The 25,276-nt window shown below is 43.5% G+C and overlaps 1 protein-coding gene across 1 annotated transcript in view; it reads left to right on the plus strand.

Annotated features, from left to right (window-relative positions):
- Positions 1-25,276, plus strand: part of VWC2 (von Willebrand factor C domain containing 2) — a 130,186-nt gene that overhangs the window by 17,508 nt on the left and 87,402 nt on the right. The window contains exon 3 of the mRNA XM_027540234.1: positions 12,049-12,178. Coding sequence (XP_027396035.1) covers positions 12,049-12,178 — 130 coding nt within the window. The remainder of the gene's footprint in view (positions 1-12,048; positions 12,179-25,276) is intronic.

A 25,276-nucleotide genomic window follows, 5' to 3' on the forward strand; every position in this document is an offset into this window, starting at 1 on the left:
AAGTGAAGAATGCTGAAAGAAAGTGGCATGGTTTTGTGTGCTTCCGGAATGTGTACATGTCTGTGTGTCAGGAAGGGATACACACATGGGCTTCAGTGTGTTAAGTGCTTTCTCCATTTGCCAGAGTCCCCACCACTCCCTGTTATCACCAGTTCACTGCCTCATTTCTGAACTTGTATCCCCAAGGAAACCAGTCCTCTCATCACATCTCACACCCACCTTTTAAAAGCCTGCTCTTGGAAGACACTTAGTTTTTGTCATTTGTATATTAAAGGAAGGCTGTGCATGCTCAGTTGCTTCAGTCATGTCCAGCTGTTTGTGACCCCATGGACTGTAACCCACCAGGCTCCTCTGTCCATGAAATTTTTCCTGGCAAGAATACCAGAGTGGGTTGCCATTTCTTTCTCCAGGAGATCTTCCTGACCCAGGGATCAAACCAATGTCTCTTGCGTTTCATGCATTGTAGGCAGATTCTTTACCACTGAGCCACCAGGGAAGCCCATTCATTTTATTGCTTCTTTCTCCTAAGGATTACTTATCTTTAACCTTTATGCTAATTCCAAAATAAAAGAATTTAGATCCTCTCATTATTTAAGAGGAGTTGGGCTTTTCAAATTTTTTTGGCTGTACCACTCAACTTGTGGGCTCTTAGTTCCCGACCAGGGACTGAACCTGGGCCCTGGCAGTGGAAGCATTGAGTCCTAACCACTGGACAACCAGGGAGGTCCCAGAAGGAGTTTGGCCTTAACAGAACTGCTCCCCTGGCCTTTTCCCCCCATTTGGCCTGAGTGGGTGATCATGCCCAGTTGGCCTCATGTCCCGTCTATTAAGGTCTTAATTTTAGAAATCTGTGAATAGGTAAAGTATTAAAGCTGTTCCATCAAAATCTTACCATCCCCCATGATCCCAAGTGGGAAGAGAGGGGCCCTCCCTACTGGGAGTGGGGTCCAGGCTGGGGTTACTCCAGACCTTGTTGGCCCCGCCTCCTCTCTGCCAGCTCTGTTTGCAGCAAGCCAAGAGCTGGAGGCCAGGGCTGGGTCCACGTGGACACACACCTCTCTCCACTGCAGAAATGCGGGTGCAGGTGGTGTCTTAGCTCAGGCTGCTAGAGTGAAATACATGAGACTGGGTGCCTGAAACAACAGAAATTTGCTTCTCTTGGTTCTGGAGAGTTGAAGTCTAAGATTGGGGTGCCTCCAGTGTCTGATTCTGCTCGCTCTGTCTTGTACATGGCCACCTTCTCACCATGTCCTCACAAGGTAGAGAGAGGGCCTTCCTCCTCTCACGGGAGGACACTAAGCCCACCCTGAGGGCCTCACCCTCATGAACTCGGCCTCATCTTACCCTTAGGACCTCCCACAGGCTCTCCCTCCAGAGACCATCACACTGTGGGTGAGAGCTTCACCGTATGAATTTTAACCATATGAATTTACAAATGTTCAGCTCTTAACAGGAGGCCAGCAGGCTTTTTGCTGCATCTTATTTGACTGTGTGATCTGTCAGATCAGGACCCTTCCAGGACACTCACCAGGTCTGGGTCTTCATCTCAGAAGCAGCAGCCTTCTTCATTCTCATCCCAACTACTTGACTGCTTGCCGCCAGGCGAAATACACCATGTAAACACTGTCCACATTTTCCCGGTGAGTGAGTTCCTGCATGATCCAAATTTACCCAGAGGACTTATTCACAAGAAGTTTTGAAAGATGTTAGACAGAGGGTCCTGCTTCAAGCTAAACTATAAAGGAGAAAAAGTCAGTCTTTGGTGCCTGAGAAGAAAGCAGGGCCTTGTCGGGTTGTCAGACTGTTGTTCTGTTCATCTGCTGTGTGTGTGTGTGTGTGTGTGTGTGTGTGTGTGTGTGTGTGGTGGGTGAAGTTTGAAGTTGTGTTCTTCTTGAGACTGGAAACTGACAGCTCCTGGGGACAGTTCTTAATTAAGTCCCTTTGTGTGCAAATCCATTCTCTGACAGCCAGGGGAAAGACAAAAAGAACAAAACAAAACAAAAATCACTAAAGGTGGAGGAAGCAGCCGCTTTCTGTAGCTGCGAAGGACCATTGGCTAGTGTGGTGGCTGGAAGCTGGCTGTGGATCAGGTTCGTTTCACTCCAGAGCTGCTGTCCTTGTGGTAGGGGGAGGACAGAGAGCCTTACAGGGAGTGGGCGCCCCCTGTGGCCCTGATGGACAGGGGTGGAGCTCAGAGAGCGCTCAGAGCCTGGGAGATGCAGGCTGCTGGTGGTGCCCCGTGTCTGAGGCAGGCCTCTGCTGCTTGGGGGCTTAGTGAGGCCTTGCTCTAATTTAAGACAGTTTCAGATGTGGAACCTGTAGTTAGGTTGGGGAAGGATTTAGTCCAAAGTGACTGTTGAAAAGAAAGCTGGGACCCGCATAGCATTTTTCAGGCTTCTTGCTAGGAGTCAGGAGATACTGGTCAGAGTAGAAAGACTGGCCCAGGACATACTCGTGAAGTTGGTACCTGAATGACCCAGGGCCCTGGTCAGACTCTCAGTTCCAGCCACTGCTCTGACTTGCTAAGCAGGTTCCTTGGCCGTTCATCAGCCCTGCGGGTGTGTGTTCACTCCATACAAAAGCAGGGTTGAAAAGCATTTCTCCTGCCTTTTCCTCCAGCTCCAAAATAACCCAGCTCCCAGTCATCAGAAGCTGATGAGACCTGTGGTTTAAGTAGAAGGGACTTTTTGATTCCCCTTAAGTGCATCCTGCTCACAAGTGTGACTCTGGGCACTTTGGGGAAGACATTTAGCAGCTAGAAAGGACACTCTCGCCATCTGGTGACAGAAGTGTGGCAGTGGTTTTGGGAGGATGCTGTCATCCAGGGCCAAGCCTAGACTGCTTTTAGGGAAGGGCAATTTTAGCTCCTGCCTCTTATTTCTTTCTTTCTCTCTCTCTCTCTTTTTTTTTTTTTTTTAGTTTCTTTTATCACATTAAATTTTTTCTTAAAATAACTTTATCCTATGAAAATACAACATCAGAAAAGTAAAGAGTGGTTATTAAAGAAGTTACAATCCATTCGGTGGGGAGAGAAAAGATAACATGTGAACAGAGGAATTCTCTTTTAAGAAAATTTTCTTATTTCAAAACTTTATTTAGATTGTTGTTTTGCAGATTAAAAAAATGAAATGAGAAAGTGATGTAGTATCTTAAACTTGAAAACACTTACATTAGTTTTTATTTTAAAACTATTGAAAAACTTCTCCTGAAAAAAAAAAAGAGTTAAAATTTGTATGTATCTCTGCATGGCAACTTGTTCCTTAATTAGAGATTATCAGAATAATTAACCAAAAAAAGTCATAGTATATCCCTGGGTTGGGAAGATCCCCTGGAGAAGGCAATGGCAACCCACCCCAGTATCCTTGCTTGGAAAATCCCATGGACAGACGACTCTGATGGTCTACAGTCCATGGGGTCACAAAAGAGTCGGACATGACTGAAAGACTAATATATAAATAAAACTCAGATGCACTAACACTGAGTTCTTGTTCTTTAGTTTCAGAACAGTTCTTTTAGTTCTGCTGATGGTAGAAAATGTTTGTTCTCACCAGGTCAGATTTCTGAGTCTCTTTAGGGTAGGTTCTTGGCCCCAGGAGGGACCTGAGGAGCAGTGATTCATCCTCTCTACCTGGATGGGGCCCCTTCTCTGCCTGCCACCTCTTCTGCAGCTGACTTACCCCCATTCCAGTCTATACTCTTTCCTCTCCCTCCAGCCCCTAGGGACAGCTTCGCTTTTAGGAGTTGTGACATGCATATAGCTCAGTTGGCACCTGCCATTGTCCACAACTGGGCACTGAGGTGAATGACTTCGGCATGTCTTTATGTCCCTGTGAGATACAGGATTCTCTTAGGTAGGGAGCCTATGGGATCAGCCAGTGGGGGTGGGAGGATTTGGTGGTAGGTCCTGGGCAGCCTGTTCCTGTCTTTCTGTCCCAGGACCCATGCCTGCATAAACCTGTCTGCAGGGTGGGTGTGTCCACATCTGGTAACTTCCATATTTGTATTTGAAGTTGGTCCATTGCGTAAGTAAGAGAGTATGTTTGTTGGTGTTTGGTTGCTAAGTTGTGTCTGAGTCTGCAGTCCATGGGACTGCAGCACTCCAGAGCCCTCTGTCCTCCACTATCTCCCAGAGTTTGCTCAAATTCACGTCCATTGAGTCAGTGATACTATCTAACCATCTTATCCTCTGCCACCCTCTTCTCCTCTTACCTTCGGTCTTCCCCAACATCTGGGTCTTTTCCAATGAGTCGGCTCTCAACATCATGTAGCCAAAACATTATATCTTCAGCATCAGTCCTTCCAATGAATATTCAGGGTTGATTTCCTTTAGGATGGACTGGTTTGATGTCCGTGCAGTCCAAGGGACTCTCTAGAGTCTTCTCCTGCACCACAATTTGAAAGTATCAATTCTTCAGCGTTCAGCCTTTTTTATGGTCCAACTCTCACATCCATATATGACTACTGGAAAAACCCAGCTTTGACTATACGGACCTTTGTCAGCAAAGTGACGTATCTGCTTTTGAATACGCTATCTAGGTTTGTGATAGATTCCCTTCCAAAGAGCAAGCATCTTCTAATTTCATGGCTGCAGTCACTGTCCGCAGTGATTTTGGAGCCCAAGAAAATAGTCTATCACTGTTTCTACTTTTCCCCCTTCTATTTCCCATGAAGTGATGGGACTGGATGCCATGACCTTACTTTTTGGAATGTTGAGTCTCAATCCAGCTTTTTCACTCTCTCTTTCATCGGCATCAGGAGGCTCTTTAGTTCTTCTTCATTTTCTACCCATGAGTGGTATCATCTGCATATCTGAAATCATTGGTATTTCTCCCAGCAATCTTGGTTCTAGCTTGTCAGAGTATGAGTCCTCAGGTATTCCATGTAAGTTTTCTCTATTTATAGGAAACTGTGGCACACAGAGTAGAACAGGTAGGAGAGATGTAACAGGCAGAGCATGGGGGACACCTGCTTCCCACGTGCAGGACTGGACTGCTCCAGAATCTCCAGGAATTGCCTACTGATGTCAGGCTGTGGGTTTAGGGGCCTAATTTCCACACATCCCTCTATGCACTGTCGGATCCTTTCTGTAAGTCTCCGTTTTTGTATTTATATCATTCTAACGTCTGTATCTTCTCATCCGCTTGTGGATTAAGCATGTAATCCAAATCTTGATCCCTCATAATAGAAGGATCTGTCTTCCCTTTGCCTTGTGTGTGGGTGTCTAATCCTTCAGAGCTCCTCACCAGGTGGTGACCAGCCCTTTCTGAAGCAAAGCTGTAGATTTCATTTTTTTTTTTTTTCTGTTTCTCATGTGCTGTGCAAGTTAATTTTAGCTCTTGTGTCTTTCCAACCATTTTTTCCTTGATTCAGTCAATATTTATTGAACCTGTGCAGCATTTTGCACCAGCTCAGTTGCTATAACTATCCCAATGTGACAGGGACTCAGCCCTGGCTCTTGAGTTGTGCTGAATCTAGTTAGCAGCTGACTGCAGGCTGGGAGTAGGACTGCACTCTCGGCCAGTGTGCCTGGAGGAATTCAAGGGGCCCTGGGTCTTACAGAGATTCAAAGAAAGGAGAGGATGGGGGAGCAGGAAAGGGGAAGGGAGATGGAAGCCCCAGATTTCAGTGTTTCTCTTTGTTTTCATGTTAATCTTACTTTGCAGAATCCAACAGTACAACAGTTAGAAAAATAAAGAGGATCTCTCTGCTGATGGATAAAATAAAGAGAAGAGTTTATTTCAGGTTGAATGATTTTAGTTGAGAAAGGTCTGGGCTGACATCTCTTCGTGCATAAATTAATCCCATCTATGAAAATGTTACAATTTCTTGGGACATTTAACTAGGATTTTCATGGTCTCTGATTCATCTGTTCTGGCAGGGGCACCTGCATTCAGCGTGGAATTAGTGAGGTTTCATGGCTTCCATGCCAGCAACCCCAGGACAAAGTCCTAGATTGGAAATATAATGCTGGTTGTTAGTCAGACAGCAGAATTCAGGTGATACAAGGAATCTTTGACTTCTCACCTGGGCCACCGGCCTTTTCTGGCAGCACAGGACAGAAAGATGTGTAGAAACTGGATTTAAGAAAAGTATATTGGTATTCCCAAGAAGGTGGACATTCTGCCGGATGGTGAGGAGAAGGTGCTGTGTAGGCGGGATGGAGCAGCAGGAAGTGTCTGGAAATTAGTTTCTTTTCTGTGTCCCCAAGTTTTCATTGCAGCTTTATGGGTAACAGCCCCAAACTAGAAACAACCCAAATGTCCATAAGCAAGTAAATGGATACACAAACAGCAGCATGTCTATCCAATGGAATATGATCAAAAAGGAATGGTATGCTACAGCAGAGATACATCTCAAGGTCACAATGCTGGGTAAAAGAAGTAAAAAAAAAAAGTACATGTTGTACAAAATAAGTTGCTGCTTTGAGAATAGAAAGACATTTAGGACACAGACAAGAGTGGGATTTGAATTCTGCCTTTGAACACAGTAGTTTTCTGCTGTGTTTCACAGCCTGGTCCTTCTCACAGTTATAATGATGATAATCATGGTTATGAAATGACACAAGGCAAAGCTCCTTACAGACAGAGATCTGACTGCACCTGAATTCATGAATGTGAAATATATGGGATAAAATACAACCACTAATAGATGACTTGCACAGAAGGTCTTCCCAAACCACTACTCACTTATACAGATCATTTATGTGTGAGGCGATTGTTGCAAGCAGTATCCATCATGAAGGCCTCATTTTACATTTAAGAATCATTTCATGTGTGACTTCCATTGCTTGTTCCTACTTAATTGTTTAGAAATAAACTCAGTATTTAATGTAGAGTCTTACTGCCTATGCACATGTGATATGGACATGTACGTCATTACTGAGCATTCTAAGGTTCTAACTATGAAAACATTCTAGTCACTGTCAAGTTAGTATCTTTCTTTTATCTGTTCATAGATGGTTCAGCGAAAACATGTTCCAGCAAGTCTGTTCTTCATGGTTTTGCTTCAGGTTGAAAGTGAAAGTGTTAGTTGCTCAGTAGTATCCATCTCTTTGCAACCCCATGGACTATAGCCCACCAGGCTCCTCTGTCCATGGGATTCTCCAGGCAAGGATACTGGAGTGGCTTGCCACTTCCTTCTCCAGGGGATCTTCCTGACCCAGGGATAGAACCACGGTCTCCTGCATTGCAGGCAGATTCTTTAAGGAAACCCTTCAGATGAGATCCACTTTAAAGCTGTTTGTAAGTCACGGTCCCTGGCGTGACTCTGAAAGCAGAGGAGGCCTGTGAGACAGAGAGGCCCTCGGCATCCAGACTTGGATCCCAGGCTGGTCAGTTGCTGGCCCCTCACCAGGCTTCCTAGCCATCATCCCCCCTCCCAGCCATGACCCATGTTCCCACCTTTCTGGAAATAGCACACAGTGGGGGCTCGTCATCTGGCCTCAGGACTGGATAAATGAATGAATGACATAGAGCTTATCTTTACTCTCATTCTGAAGAATCGTGTTCTTCTCCTTCAACACAACAGTTGATTACTCCAGTCCATGATGGGTTCCTTGAGAGTGGACTCCTCTTCCTCAAATGACCAAGTGCTCTTCCAGGCTCTGCATCTAATTTCTGATATGTACAAAACTTGGATTTGTAACTGGAAGACTGCAGAGGGTGATATTCCAGTCATTGGATGTGTTATACACAGTATAGGTAGCTATTGCTAACAGGAGAGACTGCAGAAATGCACCTTAGAAGCGTACGTTGCTGCTCACAGATTCAGGAATGCACTAGGCATCCTTACCTTCAGATTGCACTGAAGGGCAGAGAACATGGGGTGGCAGGAGGCCTTCTGGGGCTCGAGCTGGTAGCTGAGGATTCTGTGGCTCGGGCAGTGCTCAGACCTGGCGCCTGGAGTCAGAGCAGCCGAGTGGAATCCAATCAGGCCCTGGGCAGGCCGACCTCCCACCAGGGTCCTAGAGGCCAGTCTGCTGCCCCCACCTGCTACCATTGGGCAAGCGGGTTTTCAGCCACACACGTGGTTGGGGAAGGCAGAGCACGGGCTGAAGTCTGGGAGGAACACCCTTGTGATCTTGACTGTAAGCCTAAACTCCGATTTTTGAGAAGTAAACAAACCTCCGCATAGTTGAACCAGGATTTCCAAATATTTCATGATAGTAAAACCCACAATCCAACCTTTGATCAAGTTGCTAACCTTTTTTAAAAAAAAACTTATTTATTAGTTTAAGTTACTTAATTTATTCATGAGTTAATTTGGCTGTGCCAAGTCAGCATGGGATCTTCTATCTTTATTGTGGCTTGCAGTATGTGGGATCTAGTCCCCTGACCAGAGATTGAACGTGGGCCTTCTGCACTGACAGTGCAGAGTCTTAACCACTGGACTGTTGAGGCAGTTTGAGCATGGGTTGGAAAATAATTTCCAGACACAGAGCATTTCAGAAGGGAGTGAGTTTATTAAGGACAAAGAACAGAGATAATGTGGGCGCTGTGAGTACAGCGGGCAGACTTCCCGACAGACTGGGGAGAGTCAACAGTTTTCGTAGGTTCAGTTCAGCTCAGTTCAGTCGCTCACTCGTGTCCGACTCTTTGTGACCCCATGAATCGCAGCACGCCAGGCCTCCCTGTCCATCACCAACTCCTGGAGTTCACCCAAACTCATGTCCATCGAGTCAGTGATGCCATCCAGCCATCTCATCCTCTGTCGTCCCCTTCTCCTCCTGCCCTCAATCCCTCCCAGCATCAGAGTCTTTTCCAATGAGTCAGCTCTTCACATGAGGTGCCCAAAGTACTGGAGTTTCAGCTTTAGCATCATTCCTTCCAAAGAACACCCAGGACTGATCTCCTTTAGAATGGACTGGTTGGATCTCCTTGCAGTTCAAGGGACTCTCAAGGGTCTTCTCCAACACCACAGTTCAAAAGCATCAATTCTTCAGCACTCAGCTTTCTTCACAGTCCAACTGTCGCATCCCTGCATGACCACTGGAAAAACCATAGCCTTGACTAGACAGACCTTTGTTGGCAAAGTAATGTCTCTGCTTTTGAATATGCTATCTAGGTTGGTCATAACTTTTCTTCCAAGGAGTAAGCGTCTTTTAATTTCATGGCTGCAATCACCATCTGCAGTGTTTTTGGAGCCCCCCAAAATAAAGTCTGACACTGTTTCCACTGTTTCCCCATCTATTTCCCATGAAGTAATGGGACCAGATGCCATGATCTTCGTAGGTTAGTAGCTGATTTTTATAGCCTTCAAACAAAGAAAATTCCTGCTGGAAGGTTGGCACTAGGTAACTGGTTAGGGCAGTGTAGGGTGGTATGTGTGCGTGCTAAGTCACTTCAGTTGTGTCCAGCTTTTTGCGACCCTGTGAACTGTAGCCCTCCAGGGTCCTCTGTCATGGGATTCTCCATGCAAGAATACTGGAGTGGGTTGCCATGCCCTCCTCCAGGGTATCTTCCTGACCCAGGGCTCAAACCCGCATCTCTTATGTCTCCTGGATTGGCAGGTGGATTTTTCACTACTGGCACCACCTGTTTGGCATCTTTGCCTAATTTAGAGTCACCTAATCTGTTCGTGAAGATCACGGGGGCTTTTGATAACAGTTACAAGTCAGCTTCAGAGGTGACTTTGGTTCTGGGCTCTGCTTCTGTGGCCTTGAGGCAGGACTCAACACAGACAACCAGGGAAGTCCCAAGTTGCAGTCCTTAAAGAAAACAGCAGTCCAAGCTGCTTGTGTGATTTGAGTATGGCTCTGTGGTGGGGCAGGGTGCTGTCTCAGGCCCAGAGCAGGAAGAAGACTGATTTCCAGGAGGGGCTACTTAGGACCTGTGATGAAGCCTTTCTGGCCCTGTCCTGGGGACAGGACAGGAGGGCCCTTCTCTCCTTTCAAATTCCCAAACCCAAATGGGGCTTTTTCCTGCTTCCTGCATGACAGCCAGGGCGTGTGTGGTGCCTGGCTGTTGCCCTTTTTTGGCCACACCATGAGGCATGCAGGATCTTAGTTGACCCGACGATTGAGCCTGTGCCCCTGCATTGGGAGCATGGAGTCTTCACCAGTGGCCCACCAGGGAGCTCCCTGTGCCCATTTCTTGAGGACAGACGGCAGTGACTCCCGGCCCTCTTGCTCTTCCCTGAGTCTCCAGCCCTCCCAGTGGGACTATCCTCACTTCTGGAGTGGAAAGTGCCTCCTCTCTGTCTAACCCACCCACTCTGCGCTTTATGCCTCCACTCTGGAGCCTCTGACCTATAGTGAGCTGGAGCCCTTGCAACTCAGGATCTCTGCTTTTGAAAATTCCACAATTCTTTTCATATCCTGCTCACTGAGTGAACCCACCCTGGACACGAGGATGCTACTGGCTGAGCGGGGAACTGGTAGGAGACAGAGGACAGAAGGGGAGCAGCGGAGCCATGCTCGTTATGGAAGCGAGAGAACCTTCCCATGCCTGCACCGCGTCGTAAATATGTGCCTTTACATTGCTGGCAGATTGACTTTAACTTCTAAGATTGTAATGCAAACCAGTCAACTCTGGGCAACTCTAAAGTGTTTTTTCAGTGTCTTATTTCTCCTACTTTTCAAGTGTGAACACACACACTTATATCCCCTCACTCCTGATTCTCAGCTACAAGTGGTTTAGTGCCTGAAAACCATGTCTTTGAGTACAAGTAGAGCTTTTGCTTCATGCAGTAAGCGAGCCCCTCGGTGGAGATGTCAGCTCACTGAGTGGAGATTCCAGTTTGGGGCATCTGCACTGTTTAGTCTGAGGGAGCAGCCATGAGAGTCCTTTGTGTGGTGCTGGTTGTGCCACAGGTGTTACCAGCAAAAGTGAATCAGGGCTTCCCTGTCCAGAAAACTCGGTTTGACAGTCCTCCCCTCATCTGCACTGTCCCACATCACAGGGTCCGATTGCTGGGTCTGCATGTCCTGTTTCACTTTATCATGGGTCAACCCAGATGAAAACTCACTCCACTGGGGATTTCCAGGAAAATAAATGTCATCCCCACCACGACCTGTCTGAGTTACTACAGGGGGGATTTGTTGGCAGTGTCCAGCCTTGCCAGGAATGGCCATAATGCTTGACTGCATGCTGAGTCACTTCAGTAGTGTCTGACTCTGTGCGACCCTATGGATCGTAGCCCCCCAGGCTCCTCTGTCCATGGGATTTCCAAGGCAAGAATACTGGAGTGGGTTGCCACGCCCTCCTCCAGGGGACCTTCCCGACCCAGGGATGGAACCCACGTCTCTTAGATCTCCTGCTTCGGCAGGCAGCTTCCTTAGCACTAGTACCACCTGGGAAGCCCCTTATTGTGCTGGATTGGAGACAGCCAAAAAGGGGGCATTGGGGCCAGCGGCTGGCAAATTCAGCGAGGACAGTTGGCACCAGGATGTGAAGGATGTGGTGACACTGGGTGATGGAAGCGATGGCCCAGGAGTGGCCCTGGGCTCTGGAGCCGAAGCCCTGCCTCTGATGAAAGGTCTGCCCCACCTGTGGCCCATTGCCTGACACCTGAGCCTCAGTTTCCTTGCCAGAAACAAGGACCACCATTGGAGTAGGTGTGGTTACTGCTGCCCTGAGCCTTAAATGAGGTCGTGTTGGGACAGCCCCTGGCCAGGTGCCCAGCTCTGAGAAGCCCTAGGTTTCTCCTTCCATCACCCCTCCCCTTCCTGTCCTGCTCCGCTTTCTTCACTGGGCAGAGATGATAAGAGTGGGCCCTGAAGGCCGGCTGGCCCTGGGCAGGGCTATGCAGGATCTACAGGATGCCTGGGTGGGCAAGAACTCAGTACAACGTGCTGTGTAATTTTTAGAGAAACAAAAATCTTTCTTCAACAAAGTTTGTAAAGAAGCTCACTATGTGGGTTAATAAAAATAGAGGCTCCCCAGTGTGGAGCGAAGAGGGAGAGAGCAATCTCGGGGTCCCCGGCGGGTCGGTGTACTCACGCCCAGGGGAGCCTCCTCAACGTCAGTCCCTGTCCTCGTGGGCTGGGGAAGTGTGTGAGGTTTCAGCAGAGGACGGAGACGCTGCCCCTGACCGTGGCCTGTGTTGCAGGTGTCGCCGTGCGAGCGGTGCCGCTGCGAGGCCAGCGGGGAAGTGCTGTGCGCGGTGTCCGCGTGTCCACAGACCGAGTGCGTGGACCCCGTGTACGAGCCGGACCAGTGCTGCCCCATCTGCAAAAACGGTAGGTGCCTGCGCGGTTAGCCCTGCGCGCGGCAATGACGCACGCGTTCCCGAGCGCTTTCCGTGGACGCAGGAAGAGAGGCACGATGAGACGCAGGACGGGAAGAGCAGGCTGCAGGATGGGACGCTTGTGAGTTTCGGTATTTGCATCCACGCCCTAGCACGCGAGTCCTTGCCCTCTGGGCTCCGGGGAACCTGCGGGAGCTGGGTTCCAGTAAGGCCAGCCCTCTTATTGGTATCAGTTCCATGCTTTAAAGGTGTTTAAGTTCTTTGGAGGAAAATTCAATTTCCACTGTCGGGGCGAGTCGCTTACTTTAATTTAACTTTGTTTGTTCTTGCAAAGCAGTTTCTCTCTTTCCGCCACAAATCAAACATGCCGGTTGGGCTCATTTACTTTTCATTACTAAGTGAATTAAACGTGGAACACCGTTGAATGTTTTTCTTAAGCAAATTTGGCAGGAAGAGAAAGAAGCCTCTCTTCTTCCGTGTGAGAGGCCAGGGGAGATGGGAAGCCTCCTGTGCTTTGTCAAAGAGAAATGGCAGGAGGGACGTGGTTAGCCAGGGAGAGTGTCTCCTCAACCTGCAGGGTGGAAACTGCTTTGTACCTGAGCTCTGAGCCTGTCTGGGCACCACTTATGGGAGTGTTGATGAGAGTGGGTTCTTCAGGAGGGGGGTTGAACAACTGTGACCCAGGTGGGTGGATGGATGAAGCGCTTGGAAGAGAGTTGACTCTGGTCACGCAAGCGCATCTTCAGGTACAGGGGGGTCCTGCCTTGGGAGGGTGTTGGGCTGCCTCTGTGTGGCCCCAAGGCCATGATGCAAGATGAGGCCAGAGCAGGGTGTCTCAGAAAGATGAAAGCAACTCCCCCATGGCCAGAGTGTGTCAAAGAAGTGATGAGCTTACTTGTGAGGTTACCAGCTTGTCAGCTGTGGAGTTGCTGGACATCAAGCCAGGAGATGTGGGCCTGGTCAGTGGCGGATGGTTACCCGGGCTGTTACTAGTGTCTGAGGTCATTCTGAGATTCTGCCATAATGCCCATCGCTGTTGTGTGGCTGTGAGGTGCCACAGACACCTCCAGGCACACACAGACAGCCAGATGTCACCACGGGAGATTTTTCGATTCTTGAAAGAAGTCAATAGGAGAGGAGGTGAAGTTTCTGTGGAAGCAGGATGCGGCAGCATCTCAGTGGGCTGTGGAGAGAAGGGAGCCTGGAGAAGGGGGAGCTGGTAACTGCGTAGGTTTGGGACCAGGACCTTTGAGGTCCAGGCTGCAGTGCGCTGAGCTTGGCGGCCTGGTTCCGCCTCTCCCCGAGTCAACAGTATTTAGTGAATAGCTTCAATACAAGTAGCTCAAATAGTTGGCGTCCTAAGTATCCAAGATACTGTGTCTCACTTGTCAGTTATGATAAAAAACAAAGTTTTGGCCTTAGACAGTCAGGGAGTCCTCATCTCAATGTTTACAAAAGATAGGAAAACGTGACTTGCATCCTTGAGGATTTTTTCAACCCCAAAAGCTTTATAAAAATTTCAAACCTACAGAATATTGATAAATAGCACAAGGAACAGAGATATATCCTTCACTATCTATACCCATTGTTCAAATTTCCCTGTTTTGTTTGCTTTATGTCTTTTGATCTCTATCTTTGTCCCCATCTCTGTATATAACTCAATATTATCAATATATTTGCTTAGTTGTTCTTTTCCATAAAACACGCAGGATATCTTCTGTTTGTACCACAATCAGCATGAAACCTACTGGGCAAAGTTCACGATTTTTTTGCAGTTCTTTTTGCCCTGAAGATATATCCCAGTTACAGTATAGAGTTAGAAATTCTTTGAATTAATTCTTTATCTTGTGTGAATATGTTGAAATGTTATGAAGATTTAAAGTCACTTATTTCTGTTTGGTTCAGTTTTTATTATTAAGACATAATTTTATTTTTTGGATAAGCAAACAATGTTCAAAAGTAAATTCTGTATAAATAAGGTCTGACCAGAGACTCGCGGGATGTTTTAATATTGTACTGATGTTTTGAGGGGAGAGAAGATGGTTGTTCTGAAGTCAAACTTCTAAACACTCTGCCTCTAACTTTGAGAGACAGCATAAAATGAAGTAAGGCAGGATTTGGTGAGTATTATCTTAGAGACTCTTAGAAGGAGGATGAATATGTTTTTTAAAAAGCTAGATTAAGAAGGATTATTACAAAAGGATTTGTATTCAAAGGTTTGATCCAATTATATAAAAAAACTTTTTACTTTCAGAAATGGACCCATAAATAAATTTAAATGTGTCTAATCATGTAAGTTCTCTTTAAGTTTTGTTATAACTTATTCACTAGATATAATCTGGTTTTCATCTGTCTCTTTAGGTGTAGGGTATTTTGACCTTGACAGGGCAGATGGTGCCTGGAATTCTTAGTGAAAATTTTGCTTGAAAAATGAGAACAGTTTCTCCCAGATATGAAAGTCCTGTAATAGCTGTTGAGATCAGTGAATAATTTATGGCGGTCTGTCCCTATAGCTGCACACAAAAATCAGTATCTTCATAACAAAAAGTTACACATCTGATAGGTTACAGATTACAGGACATCAGAAGTGATGCCTTATATAAAATTACATGCTTGGATAGACTTAGCTTGGGTGGAACATGAAGGTTTTAACTCCTGATCTTGGGAAATCAGTCTTCACTTTCACACTCTAATGTTTTAACCTGTGGCATTAACTAACTCCTTCTCCCAACAGAAGCATAATAACAGTTCAGTTGCAAGCTGCCAAAATCACTTGCATCAAAGGTGCAGAAGTTTGAAATCAAGAATGCCTAGAATATAAATAAATGATCGCAAATCACATGCAACTTAAAACGTTCACGTTGTTGTCTTGCATAGATCAATCTCCCAAGGATGTTCTCTGATAAAATGGTGGTTTGTGTGGGGCTGGTTTTCGGATTTTTTTGGTGATACAGGGAGCGTTCTGCTGACTTTCAGGATTCAGAGTTCTCCCTGGCACTCGTGCGCCTCATGCAGCTCACACCCACCACACACATTCCCTTCAAGCTCCGTCCTGCGTGTGTGCACGTTTCCTTACTCTGAGTACTCAGAGGAAGAAAGCTGACGGATGTAGGGTGTTGGCCTTGAAATGGGAGAGTCTTGTTGGGACTAACTCTGGTTCTCCAATGTGGAATGTTATACCTGAGGGGGGATATGTATACCAAAAGCACAATTCACAGGGATTGTGTATCCCCCTGGAGTATTCACTGCTACTTGATGTTAGTTATTTACAGCTTTATTTCCACCAGAGAATGAGGACGGCTATTTTTTAGAGGAAAAGGACAGTTTTTACAAAACTTTAAAGATAAATACAGAGATTTCACATTACTAGACACACTTTCTTGGAAAACATGTGAGAGGCACTAAGAATTAGACACAGTTGGATTTTGTTTTTTTCCCTTGTGTATTTCAGACAGCAGGATAAGATCATAATTAAACCACATGTTGTGAGTTGCACAGCATCAAATGATGTGTGTGTGTGTGTGTGTGTGCGAGACATCCTTCTCATAAGGAAAAGACCATTCCCACATGGCTTCAACATTATACTTTTCTAAAATTTTTACCAAAGAAATAGTACCTATCTCATGGAAACACTTGGTCATTGCTTAAGATACTACAATTTTGTCCATAAAAAATAAAGGAAACTATGAGTATCAAAATTAATACTTGATTATACTGTTTCTTTTATAAAATTGGTATGTAAAAATCAGCTGTTATGTCTAGATTCTAGCAACAAACAAATATAAATGAATTAAAAAACTACTCTTTCAAATAACATCATACGTATCAAATAATTAGAAGTAAATATAACAAACTTGGACAAGATTGCCACACTTAAAAATCTTAAAGCTTTATTGAGAAAAATTAAAGAAATCCTCAGTAAATGGAAGGATAGACAATATAATAATCAGAAAACTCAGTAACATAAAGATGTTGGCAGCCTCAAATTATTCTGTTAAATAAACAAAATCTATGTATTCAGCATAATGCCAATAAAAAATAAACACAATGACTTTTATGTGCAAATTACCAAGTTTTAAAATCTACATGGAAATACAGAAGTTGAAAGCTAGCCAGTGAAATACTGAAGAAGAATAATGGAGCTGTAAAATCTACACTATAAAAGTGATGAACACGCTGTGGTATTGTCTCAAAGATCAAAAAACTGGCAAATGGGAACAGAATAGAGTCAGAAAAGACTCAGGCATAAAAGATCACCAGATGCATGATCACGCTGATCCTGTGGCACAGGGGAGGGTGCGATCTTTCCAGTAAATGGTACTAGGTGAGTTGGATAGCAGTCTGGAGATAAAGGTATCTCGACTCCTTCCTCACATAGTACCAAAAAATCAATTCCAAATGTATTACAGATTTAAATATGAAATTTAAAATAATGCTTTCAGAGGAAAACAGAGAACATCTTTATAATTTTGATTCAGCAAAGTTGAATTTTAAAAGATTCTTAAAAGACTTATCATATGGAAAGAATTGATAAGTTGAATTTTATTAAAATTAAGAACCTCTATTCATCAAACAACACTATTACACCAATGCAAAGCAGCCCACATGTTGGGGAAAATATGCAATACATATATCTGACAAATGAATAAACCGTTCTAACACATCAAAACAGAGAGATGGAAAAGTAGGGACGAAGAGTAGAGAGAGAAAAATTTAAAGGAATTCCCACTATGTGGACCTCAGTGTCCTTCTTCTAGTTCCACGAATCATACAACAAGTTTTCTCACTGAGTTTTACATACTAGAATGCTGCTACTCACCACTATTTTCATAACACTATGTAATAGGATATGTTCTTGGTGCAGAGTCACAAGAGAAAAGTAAATTGAATTTCCTATTTTAGTGAAATTAAGCTAGTATTAATCTGGAGTAGTATAATGATAAATTAAGATGCATATTTTAATGCTTAGAAAAATCACTAAGAAAATCGACAAGGTGGTTGACCCTGGTGGTCCAGTGGCTGAGAATCTGCCTGCCAATGCAGGCGACATGGGTTTGAACCCTGACCTGGGAAGATTCCACATGCTATGGGACAACAGAGCCCACGTGCCACCACCGCTGAGCCTACGTGCTCCAGGGCCCATGCTCTATGAGAGAAGCTACCACAATGAGAAGCTGCCATGCTGCAGCTTGAGAGTAGCCCCTGCTCACTGCGACTAGAGAAAGCCCATGTGCAGTGATGAAGATGCAGCACAGTGAAAAACAAATAAATTTTTAAAATGAGAATTCTTGTGGCCCTAGTACTAAAGTGAAGCAAGGACATCACACAGAAAACACAACTACAGATCAATTTTTTCTGTGATTATAGGTGGAAAACTCCTTAACAAAATATTGACAATCTGAATTCAGCACCATAAAAAGGATGATACAGTATAACCAGATGAAATTTATCCCCAGATTGCAAGGTAGTATACATATTATCAAAAAGATGAAGAATAAAAAATAATTACCTCAAAAATGAAGGAAAAGTATTTGACAATATTAATTACTCACTGATGATTAAAGCTCCCAACAAAATAGAAAAAGTGAAATGTCTCATCCTGATACAGTGCAGCTAAGAATAATCTATGCAAAGTAAAGTGTTAGTTGCCCAGTTGTGTCTGACTCTTTGAGACCCCATAGACTGTAGCCCACCAGGCTCCTCTGTCCATGGAATTCTCCAGGCAACAATACCAGAGTGGGTAGCCATTCCCTTCTCCAGGGGATCTTCCCAAGCCAGGGATCAAACCCAGGTCTCCTGCACTGTAGGCAGATTCTTTACCCTCTGAGCCACCAGAGAATAATCCATAGCCATAGGTAACGTCATGCATAATAGTAAAGGCTAGATGCTGTGTCAGTAAGATCAGGGAAAAGGCAAGATTATCCACTTTTGCTACTTGTATCCATTACTGTAGTGGATATTCTACATGATGGTGAAAAAAAGAAGAAAATAATGATAGAGTAAATTAAGGGGTAAGTTGCTTTTACTCTGACATGTCATGATTCTGCATTTGAAAAATTCCAAAGTACACACACACACACACACACAACTATTAGAACTAATGAAGAATAACATCAGATTAATGTATAAAAAGTCTATTTTTGGGTAGCAAGCAGTGAACCACTAGCAATAGACAGTAAAAAATGAAACAGAAAATAGTTCTATTTGCAATAGAATCAAAAACAGTAGAATACTAAGGGATAAATTTAACAACAAATGTGCAAGATTTGTACACTGAAAGCTACACATTATTACGGAAAGAAAGGAGATACAAATAAATGGAGAGACATTTTATGAATAGAAGTCTCAACATCATCAAGATTGCAGTTCTTCCAAAATTGATCTATAAATTCAATGAAATTCTGTACAAATCCCAGCATACTTTTTGAGTCAAAAATTGAAAAGGGGATCTTAAAATTCCTATGGATCATAAAGGATAGACAAAACAATTTGGAAAATAACAAAATTGAAGAATTGGTGCTCTCCAATTTCATAACATACTCTAAAGTCTTAATAATCGAAAACTGTGATGTTAGTACAAGCATAGACATGCTGTAATGAAACAGAATTGAAAGTCTAGAAGTAAGTCCAGAATATAAATCCTTATGTGTTTATTTTCCACCAACATACAAAGGCACTTTCAGTGGGGAAAAAATGAAAGTCTTTTCAACAAATGGGGCTAGAGCTATTACATACCCTTGTGTAAAAAGAAAGAAAAATAACTTAGATCCTTGCTTAGATCACTCCACATACAAGCATTAACTCAAAATGAATCACAGAATTAAATGTAAGGCTTTAAACTATGTAATTTTTATATAATAACAAATAAAACATCGTCATGACCTTTAGTTGGGTAAAGAGTTCTTAGATTCAACACCAAAACCATAATCCATAAAAGGGGGAAAAACTGATAAATTGAATGCCATAGAAATGAGAAGTTTCCATATTTCAGAACATATGATTACAAAAGTGAAAATATAAGCTATAGACTGTGAGAGAATGTTTACAAATTATGTATCTGATAAAAGTCTTTTGTCCATTGTGCATAAAGAACTCATATAACACAATGGCATAAACAGCCCAATAAAAATCGAGCAGAGTATTTGAACAGATAGTTCAGCAAAGAAGATAAACAGATGTAAATAAGCACATCAAAATATTCTCAACCTCCTTAGTCCTTAGGGAAATAAAAATTAAAGTCACGGTGAGATACCAGTATACCCCACTAGAATGGTTTTAATAATACTAATAAAGACAATACCAGGCTTGGCAAAGATGTGGAAGATGTGGAGAAACTAGACTCAGCAACTAGAACACATTGTTGGTGGGACTAGTCCATACACTTTGAAAATCAGTTTGGCATTTTCTTAAAAAGTGAAGCAAGTGAATTCCTTGTCAGTCCAGTGGTTAGCACTCAGAGCTTTCACTGCCAGGGCCCAGGTTCAATCCCTGGTCAGGGAACTAAGATCCCATAGGCCTCGTGATGCGGCCAAAAGAGAAGGAAAAAAAAAAGTGAAGAGAAAACTTAATATCTGTCCTAGCAATTCCATCCTGGAATTCAATCCCAGAAAATGAAACATATGTCTATGCAAAGGTGTAAGATAAATATTCATGACAGGATTATCCTTCATAGCCGAAAAAATGAAAATAATCCAAATGTCCTGCAGTGGTGAATAGATAAACAGCATGTGTTTATTTCCATGCAGTAGAATATTCAGTTCAGTCTCTCAGTCGTGTCCGACTCTTTGCGACCCCATGGACTGAAGCATGCCAGGCCTTCCTGTCCATCACCAACTCCTGGAGTCTACTCCAACTCATGTTGATTGAATCGGTGATGCCATCCAACCATCTTATCCTCTGTCGTCCCCTTCTCCCACCTTCAATCTTTCCCCATCAGGGTCTATTAAAAGAAATCAAGGACTTCCCTGGGTGTCCAATGGTGAAGATTGTGCCTTCCCATGCAGGGGCTGCTGGTTTGATCCTTGGTGTGGGAGCTAAGATGCCACATTCCTTGTGGCCCCAAAACCAAAATATAAAACAGAGGCAATATTCTAATGAATTCAATGTGGACTTTAAAATGGCCAACATTAAAAAAACTTAAAAAGAGAAATCAGCAAACTATGCATGCTACAAAATGGTTGTACCTCAAAAACATCCTGAATGAAAGAAGCGAGTTGCAGAGACCACATATTGTATGATTTTACTTATTTGGAATGTGTAGAGAAGACAGATTTTTTACAGAGAGAAAGCCCGTGGGATCAGACAGAGGATTAACAGAATTTACTGAGGTGATGGAATGTTTATTAATTGTGTTGGTTACTAAGATCATTAAATTGTATGCTTGCATTTAATGACTTTTATAGTATTTCAAATATGCCTCAATAAAGCCGTTAGAAATATAGACAGATCTCTTTAAAAGATGGCCCAGTGCAGTTTTTGTAATTTCCCTTGGCTGATTGCTAAGGCCAGCCTTGACTACACAGCCTTTCATCTTTCCTTAAGCCTTTCAAACCTGCACTGGTGGCTTAGCTGAGACCCTGCTAAGTATATACTGTTATGCACCTTGAAGGGCTTGGAGGTGGTAAAAAGTTGCAGGCACACAAGCCCATAAAGGTTTGTAGCTTTTTCTAGACTTTCTGGGCTTGGAGCCCCATGCCTGATGTAGATGTGCAAACCTCCGGTTCTCTACCCTTCACTTACAGTGTGAACACCTCTCTCCCTCCTTCAGTGCCTCTTCCCTGTGCCATTCTAGACTCTTCTTGGCGATCCAGCTTCCTAGGACACAGGGCTGCAGATCCCCTGAGAATGGAGGTTGCTGGCTGCCTCCAGGTCTCATGCAAATATTGTGCTCTTTGGGGATCCCAGACCCCAGAATGCAGTGTTCACCCCATTCAGGCCTGGTGAGCATCACCTGCAAGGCTTGTTATAACACAGACTCACTGATCCCTCCTGCTTTGCACAGTTCTGGATCCAGGTGGTCAGGGCTGGGGCCAGAGAGGGCTTCCCTGGTGGCTCAGACAGTAAAGAATCCACCTGCAATGCAGGAGACAGAGGTTCAATCCCTGGGTTGGGAAGATCCCCTGGAGGAGGGAATGGCAGCCCACTCCAGTATTCTTGCGTGGAGAATCCCATGGACAGAGGAGCCTGGGGGGCTACAGTTCTTGGGGTTGCAAAGAATTGGATGTGACTGAGCAACTAAGCATGAGAATGGGGCCAAAGAGTTTGTGTTTTTAGTATGTGCTTCCCTGGGTGCTTCTGGTGCTCTTGGTCTGGGGCCATCCTTGAAAAACTGTTGCTTTGAGATACTGATCTTCTCAGTCTTTGATTTTTCCTTCCAAATTTAAGAAAAGAAGCATACTATGGAGCTGTGCAACTTTAGGCATGAATGAGATCTTTTTGAGGTTGTGAAGCATTTCATTGTTTTTCTAGAGATTTCAGAGTTTATAGAAATATGTAACATGTAATATTTTACCTTTTCATACTGTTTGTGGGGTACTCACAGCAAGAATACCAGAGTGAGTTGCCATTGCCTCTTCCAGTGGGCCACAGTTTGTCAGAACTCGACATTATGACCCCTCTGTCTTGGGTGCCCTGCACGACGTGGCTCTGGGCTTCATTGAGTTATGCCAACCCTTTGCCACGACAAGGCTATGATCCATGAAAGGGATCAAACCAGTATATCCTCAAGGAAATCAACCCTGAATATTCATTGGAAGGACTGATGTTGAAGCTGAAGCTCCAATACTTTGGCCACCTGATGCGAAGAGCCAACTCATTGAAAAGGACCCTGATGCCGGGAAAGATTGAGGGCAGGAAGAGAAGTGGGCAGCAGAGGATGAGATGGTTGGATGGTTTAGTACAGATCCCTGCTCCCCAACACCCTGTGTTTCAACAGCTCATTATTAGAGACAGGCTGCAGAGATGACTATACATTTTCTAGTAGCCGAAGCAGAAAAGAAAGTCCTGATAAATATTACCTACAAAAAGAAATGCCCCAGAGAAAATTACTTCCTGCTGAACAATTTTCCTAAAAATAATACATAATTAAATTTTTTTTCACTCCAATTTACAGTCTCTGGGGGTGTAGAATTTTTTACTATTCTTATTTTTTATATTAAAAAATTAAAATGAAGACAGTTTAAATCTGATCACAGTGATTTAGTAACTTGCTGATATGAGGCATGTGGTATATTTTTCCCCGGTTTGGTATGCTTTGTTTTTCAATTTTATTGAAGTATAGTTGATTTACAATGTTGTTTTAAGTTCTGCTGTACACCAAAGTGACTCAGGTATACAGATATATATATATATATATATTTTTTTTTTTCATTGTGGTTGGTCATGGGATATTGAATACAGTTCCCGGTGCTATACAGTAGGGTCTTGTTGTTTATCCATCTTATGTAGTGTCTCCTAATCCCAAACTCCTAATCCTTCCCTCTCCCCCGCAACTCCTTGGCAACCACAAGTCTTTTCCATATGTCTACGAGTCTGTTTTTATTTTGTAGATATGTTGATTTGTGTCATATTTTAGATTCCACATATAAATAATATCATGTGATATTTATTTTTCTCTTTCTGACTTAGTAAGATCATCTCTAGGTCCATTCATATTGCTGCAAATGGCATTTTTAAATATTTTTTAATGATTCGATATTTGTGTATTTGCAAAATTTTTACAAAATTGGTTTATGTCCAATGGTTAACGTCCATCACCATACAATTACAGATTTTTTCTTTTGATGAGAACTTTAAAAATCTAACCTCAGCAACTTTCACGTCCACAACACAGTATTAAGTAAAATCACCATCCTGTATGTTATATCCCTGTAACATAAATTTACAGCTCAAAATTCATTTTGATATTTGGCAAAACTAATACAATTTGTAAAGTTTAAAAATAAAATGAAATTAAAAAAAAAAAGAAATATGGGGTCTTAACCATTATACCACCACCAAAAATATAAAAAAATTTACAGCTCAAAGTTTATACTTTTTAACTCCCTTCTCAGTATTTTTAATGTAAAAACGTTATTCACCTCCTTGTTAGCATTTCCCAAGAGCTCAACTCCAAAGTGCTAGCATATTTCTATTCCGTGTGTTGACTTACACTTTGGTTTTGTGGGAGCGATGATTCAGAGGCTATTCCATGAATCCTCACAAAACCCAGTGGGCACCCATATTTATGTTTTCGAGAAGCATTCACCTGCCCCACAGTGTTCCTCATCCTTCATGAACTAAGATCAGCTCTGGGTTTGCGAAGGTCCACGCCAGATCAGGGTCCTCGGTGTCCTGAGCTCAGACAGCTCTCAGATCTCTTCACTTCTGACACGTTAGACCAAGAGAAGAGATGGGTCGGGTTTGATCTCTTGAATTCAGGAGCTTAATTTGTTTCCCATCTCCTTGGGAAATCTTTGAATCATCAGCTCCTCATTGCAAATTTGTGGATAGCTTAAAATGACACTTTTGTTTGCAAACATTGGGCATTCTCTCAGTTTTTAAGAGACTGCCACAAAGTCGTTGTTGCCTGATTATCACAATGAAGTGCTTTTCTGAGTGAAGTGCGTGTTGAAACTTCTAGGCAGAAAGTGCACGACTCTGGCTTTATTTGCGTGTTTCGTAGAGTCCAGCTGCATCTAACCTTGGATTTCAGACGGTGCTAGGACTCAGATCATAGACCAGTCTCCACGAGGCTCGGCCACTTTACATGATGCTCTGTGAACTTGCAGAGGACCAGCCTGGAGCCCCTTCCTAGTCCCCCTTCCTTATAAAGACGTAAGCACAAATGTCCTCACTCAGAAAACCTTCGCTAACCTGCTTCCTGAAGCAGGTTAATTCCCCTATGGGTCCTTCTCACAGCCCAGAGCTTGAATCACATTGTCTTCTTATGTAGGAAAGGTGGAGACAGGTAATTAAAACTGCTCTTTTGTTGAATATTTGACTCTTTTTTTTTTTTTGGTCTTTTGTAGAGGAGTCTGTGTGTGTGTGCATATTTATTGCTTTTATAAAACAAGGAGGCACTTATTATATATTTTCCATCACATGCAAGGATGAGTCAGGTTCCTGCCCTTAATGAGTTCATCAACTAGAGGGGAAGTGGTCTGTAAATATTGTGTCTGCTGCTTTCCTTGAATGATGATGAAAGTGGTGAGGAAAGTAGGGGAAAAACTGCAGGAAACATCGCCAAGTGTGCGGCCTCTGTTTGCTTTGAATTATTTCTTGAGGATAACCTCCCAGGAGTGAGATGATTAGGGCAAAGGCTTGGAACATTTTTATCACTCTGATAATATCGCCATGTTGTTTTATAGGAGGTCATATATAATGTGAAACCTCTGGTTCTGTGATAAAATTGCTAGCCTTGTATTAATTTAATTTATAGAAGACAGTGTCCATGGTTTGAGTATTAAGCCCAAAAACTCGACAATAGCTTGATGATATTTTTCTTTCAATGTGTTCTACTCTTTCACATTCTTAACAAAATACCTTTAAAGAGAAGGTTGAGTGGTTCTTGATGGTTGAAAGTCATTGATGTGGAATCCAATTTCTGGGGACTTCCCTGGTGCTCCAGTGGTTAAGAATTTGCTTTGCAATGCAGGGAACTAGGGTTCCATCCCTGGTCCGGGAACTGCGATCCCACATGCTGAGGGGCAACTAAGCCAGTGTGCTGCAATTAAGTAAAATAAATAAATAAAGATTTTTAAAAATCATATTTAAAAAAAAAAAAAACCAATTATTGGACTGCCCTGGAATACAATGCAGTCTTCAGAATAAGAATTTGATCAAGTAACCTCATCTCTCTGTAATCCTTTCTGGAAAATGAGCATATTAAGTGTAGCTGTATCTATGGATGCTTTTTGACAGTTAAGTAAGGAGGTGGGTTTATGTGAGTTTCATTCATCCAATCAGCAGATACTGTTGGATCCTCTGCTTTGTGCCAGGAGATAAGACGGCAAATGGAGAAGATCACAGGAGGGACCCGAGTGACCTCACTGGGGAAGGAGGCTGTGATGGGGCAGGGAGGACTGCAGTCCTGCGGGCTGTGGAGGGATGA

The sequence above is a fragment of the Bos indicus x Bos taurus genome, chromosome 4, assembly GCF_003369695.1.
Source record: "Bos indicus x Bos taurus breed Angus x Brahman F1 hybrid chromosome 4, Bos_hybrid_MaternalHap_v2.0, whole genome shotgun sequence".
Classification (NCBI taxonomy): Eukaryota; Metazoa; Chordata; class Mammalia; order Artiodactyla; family Bovidae; genus Bos; species Bos indicus x Bos taurus.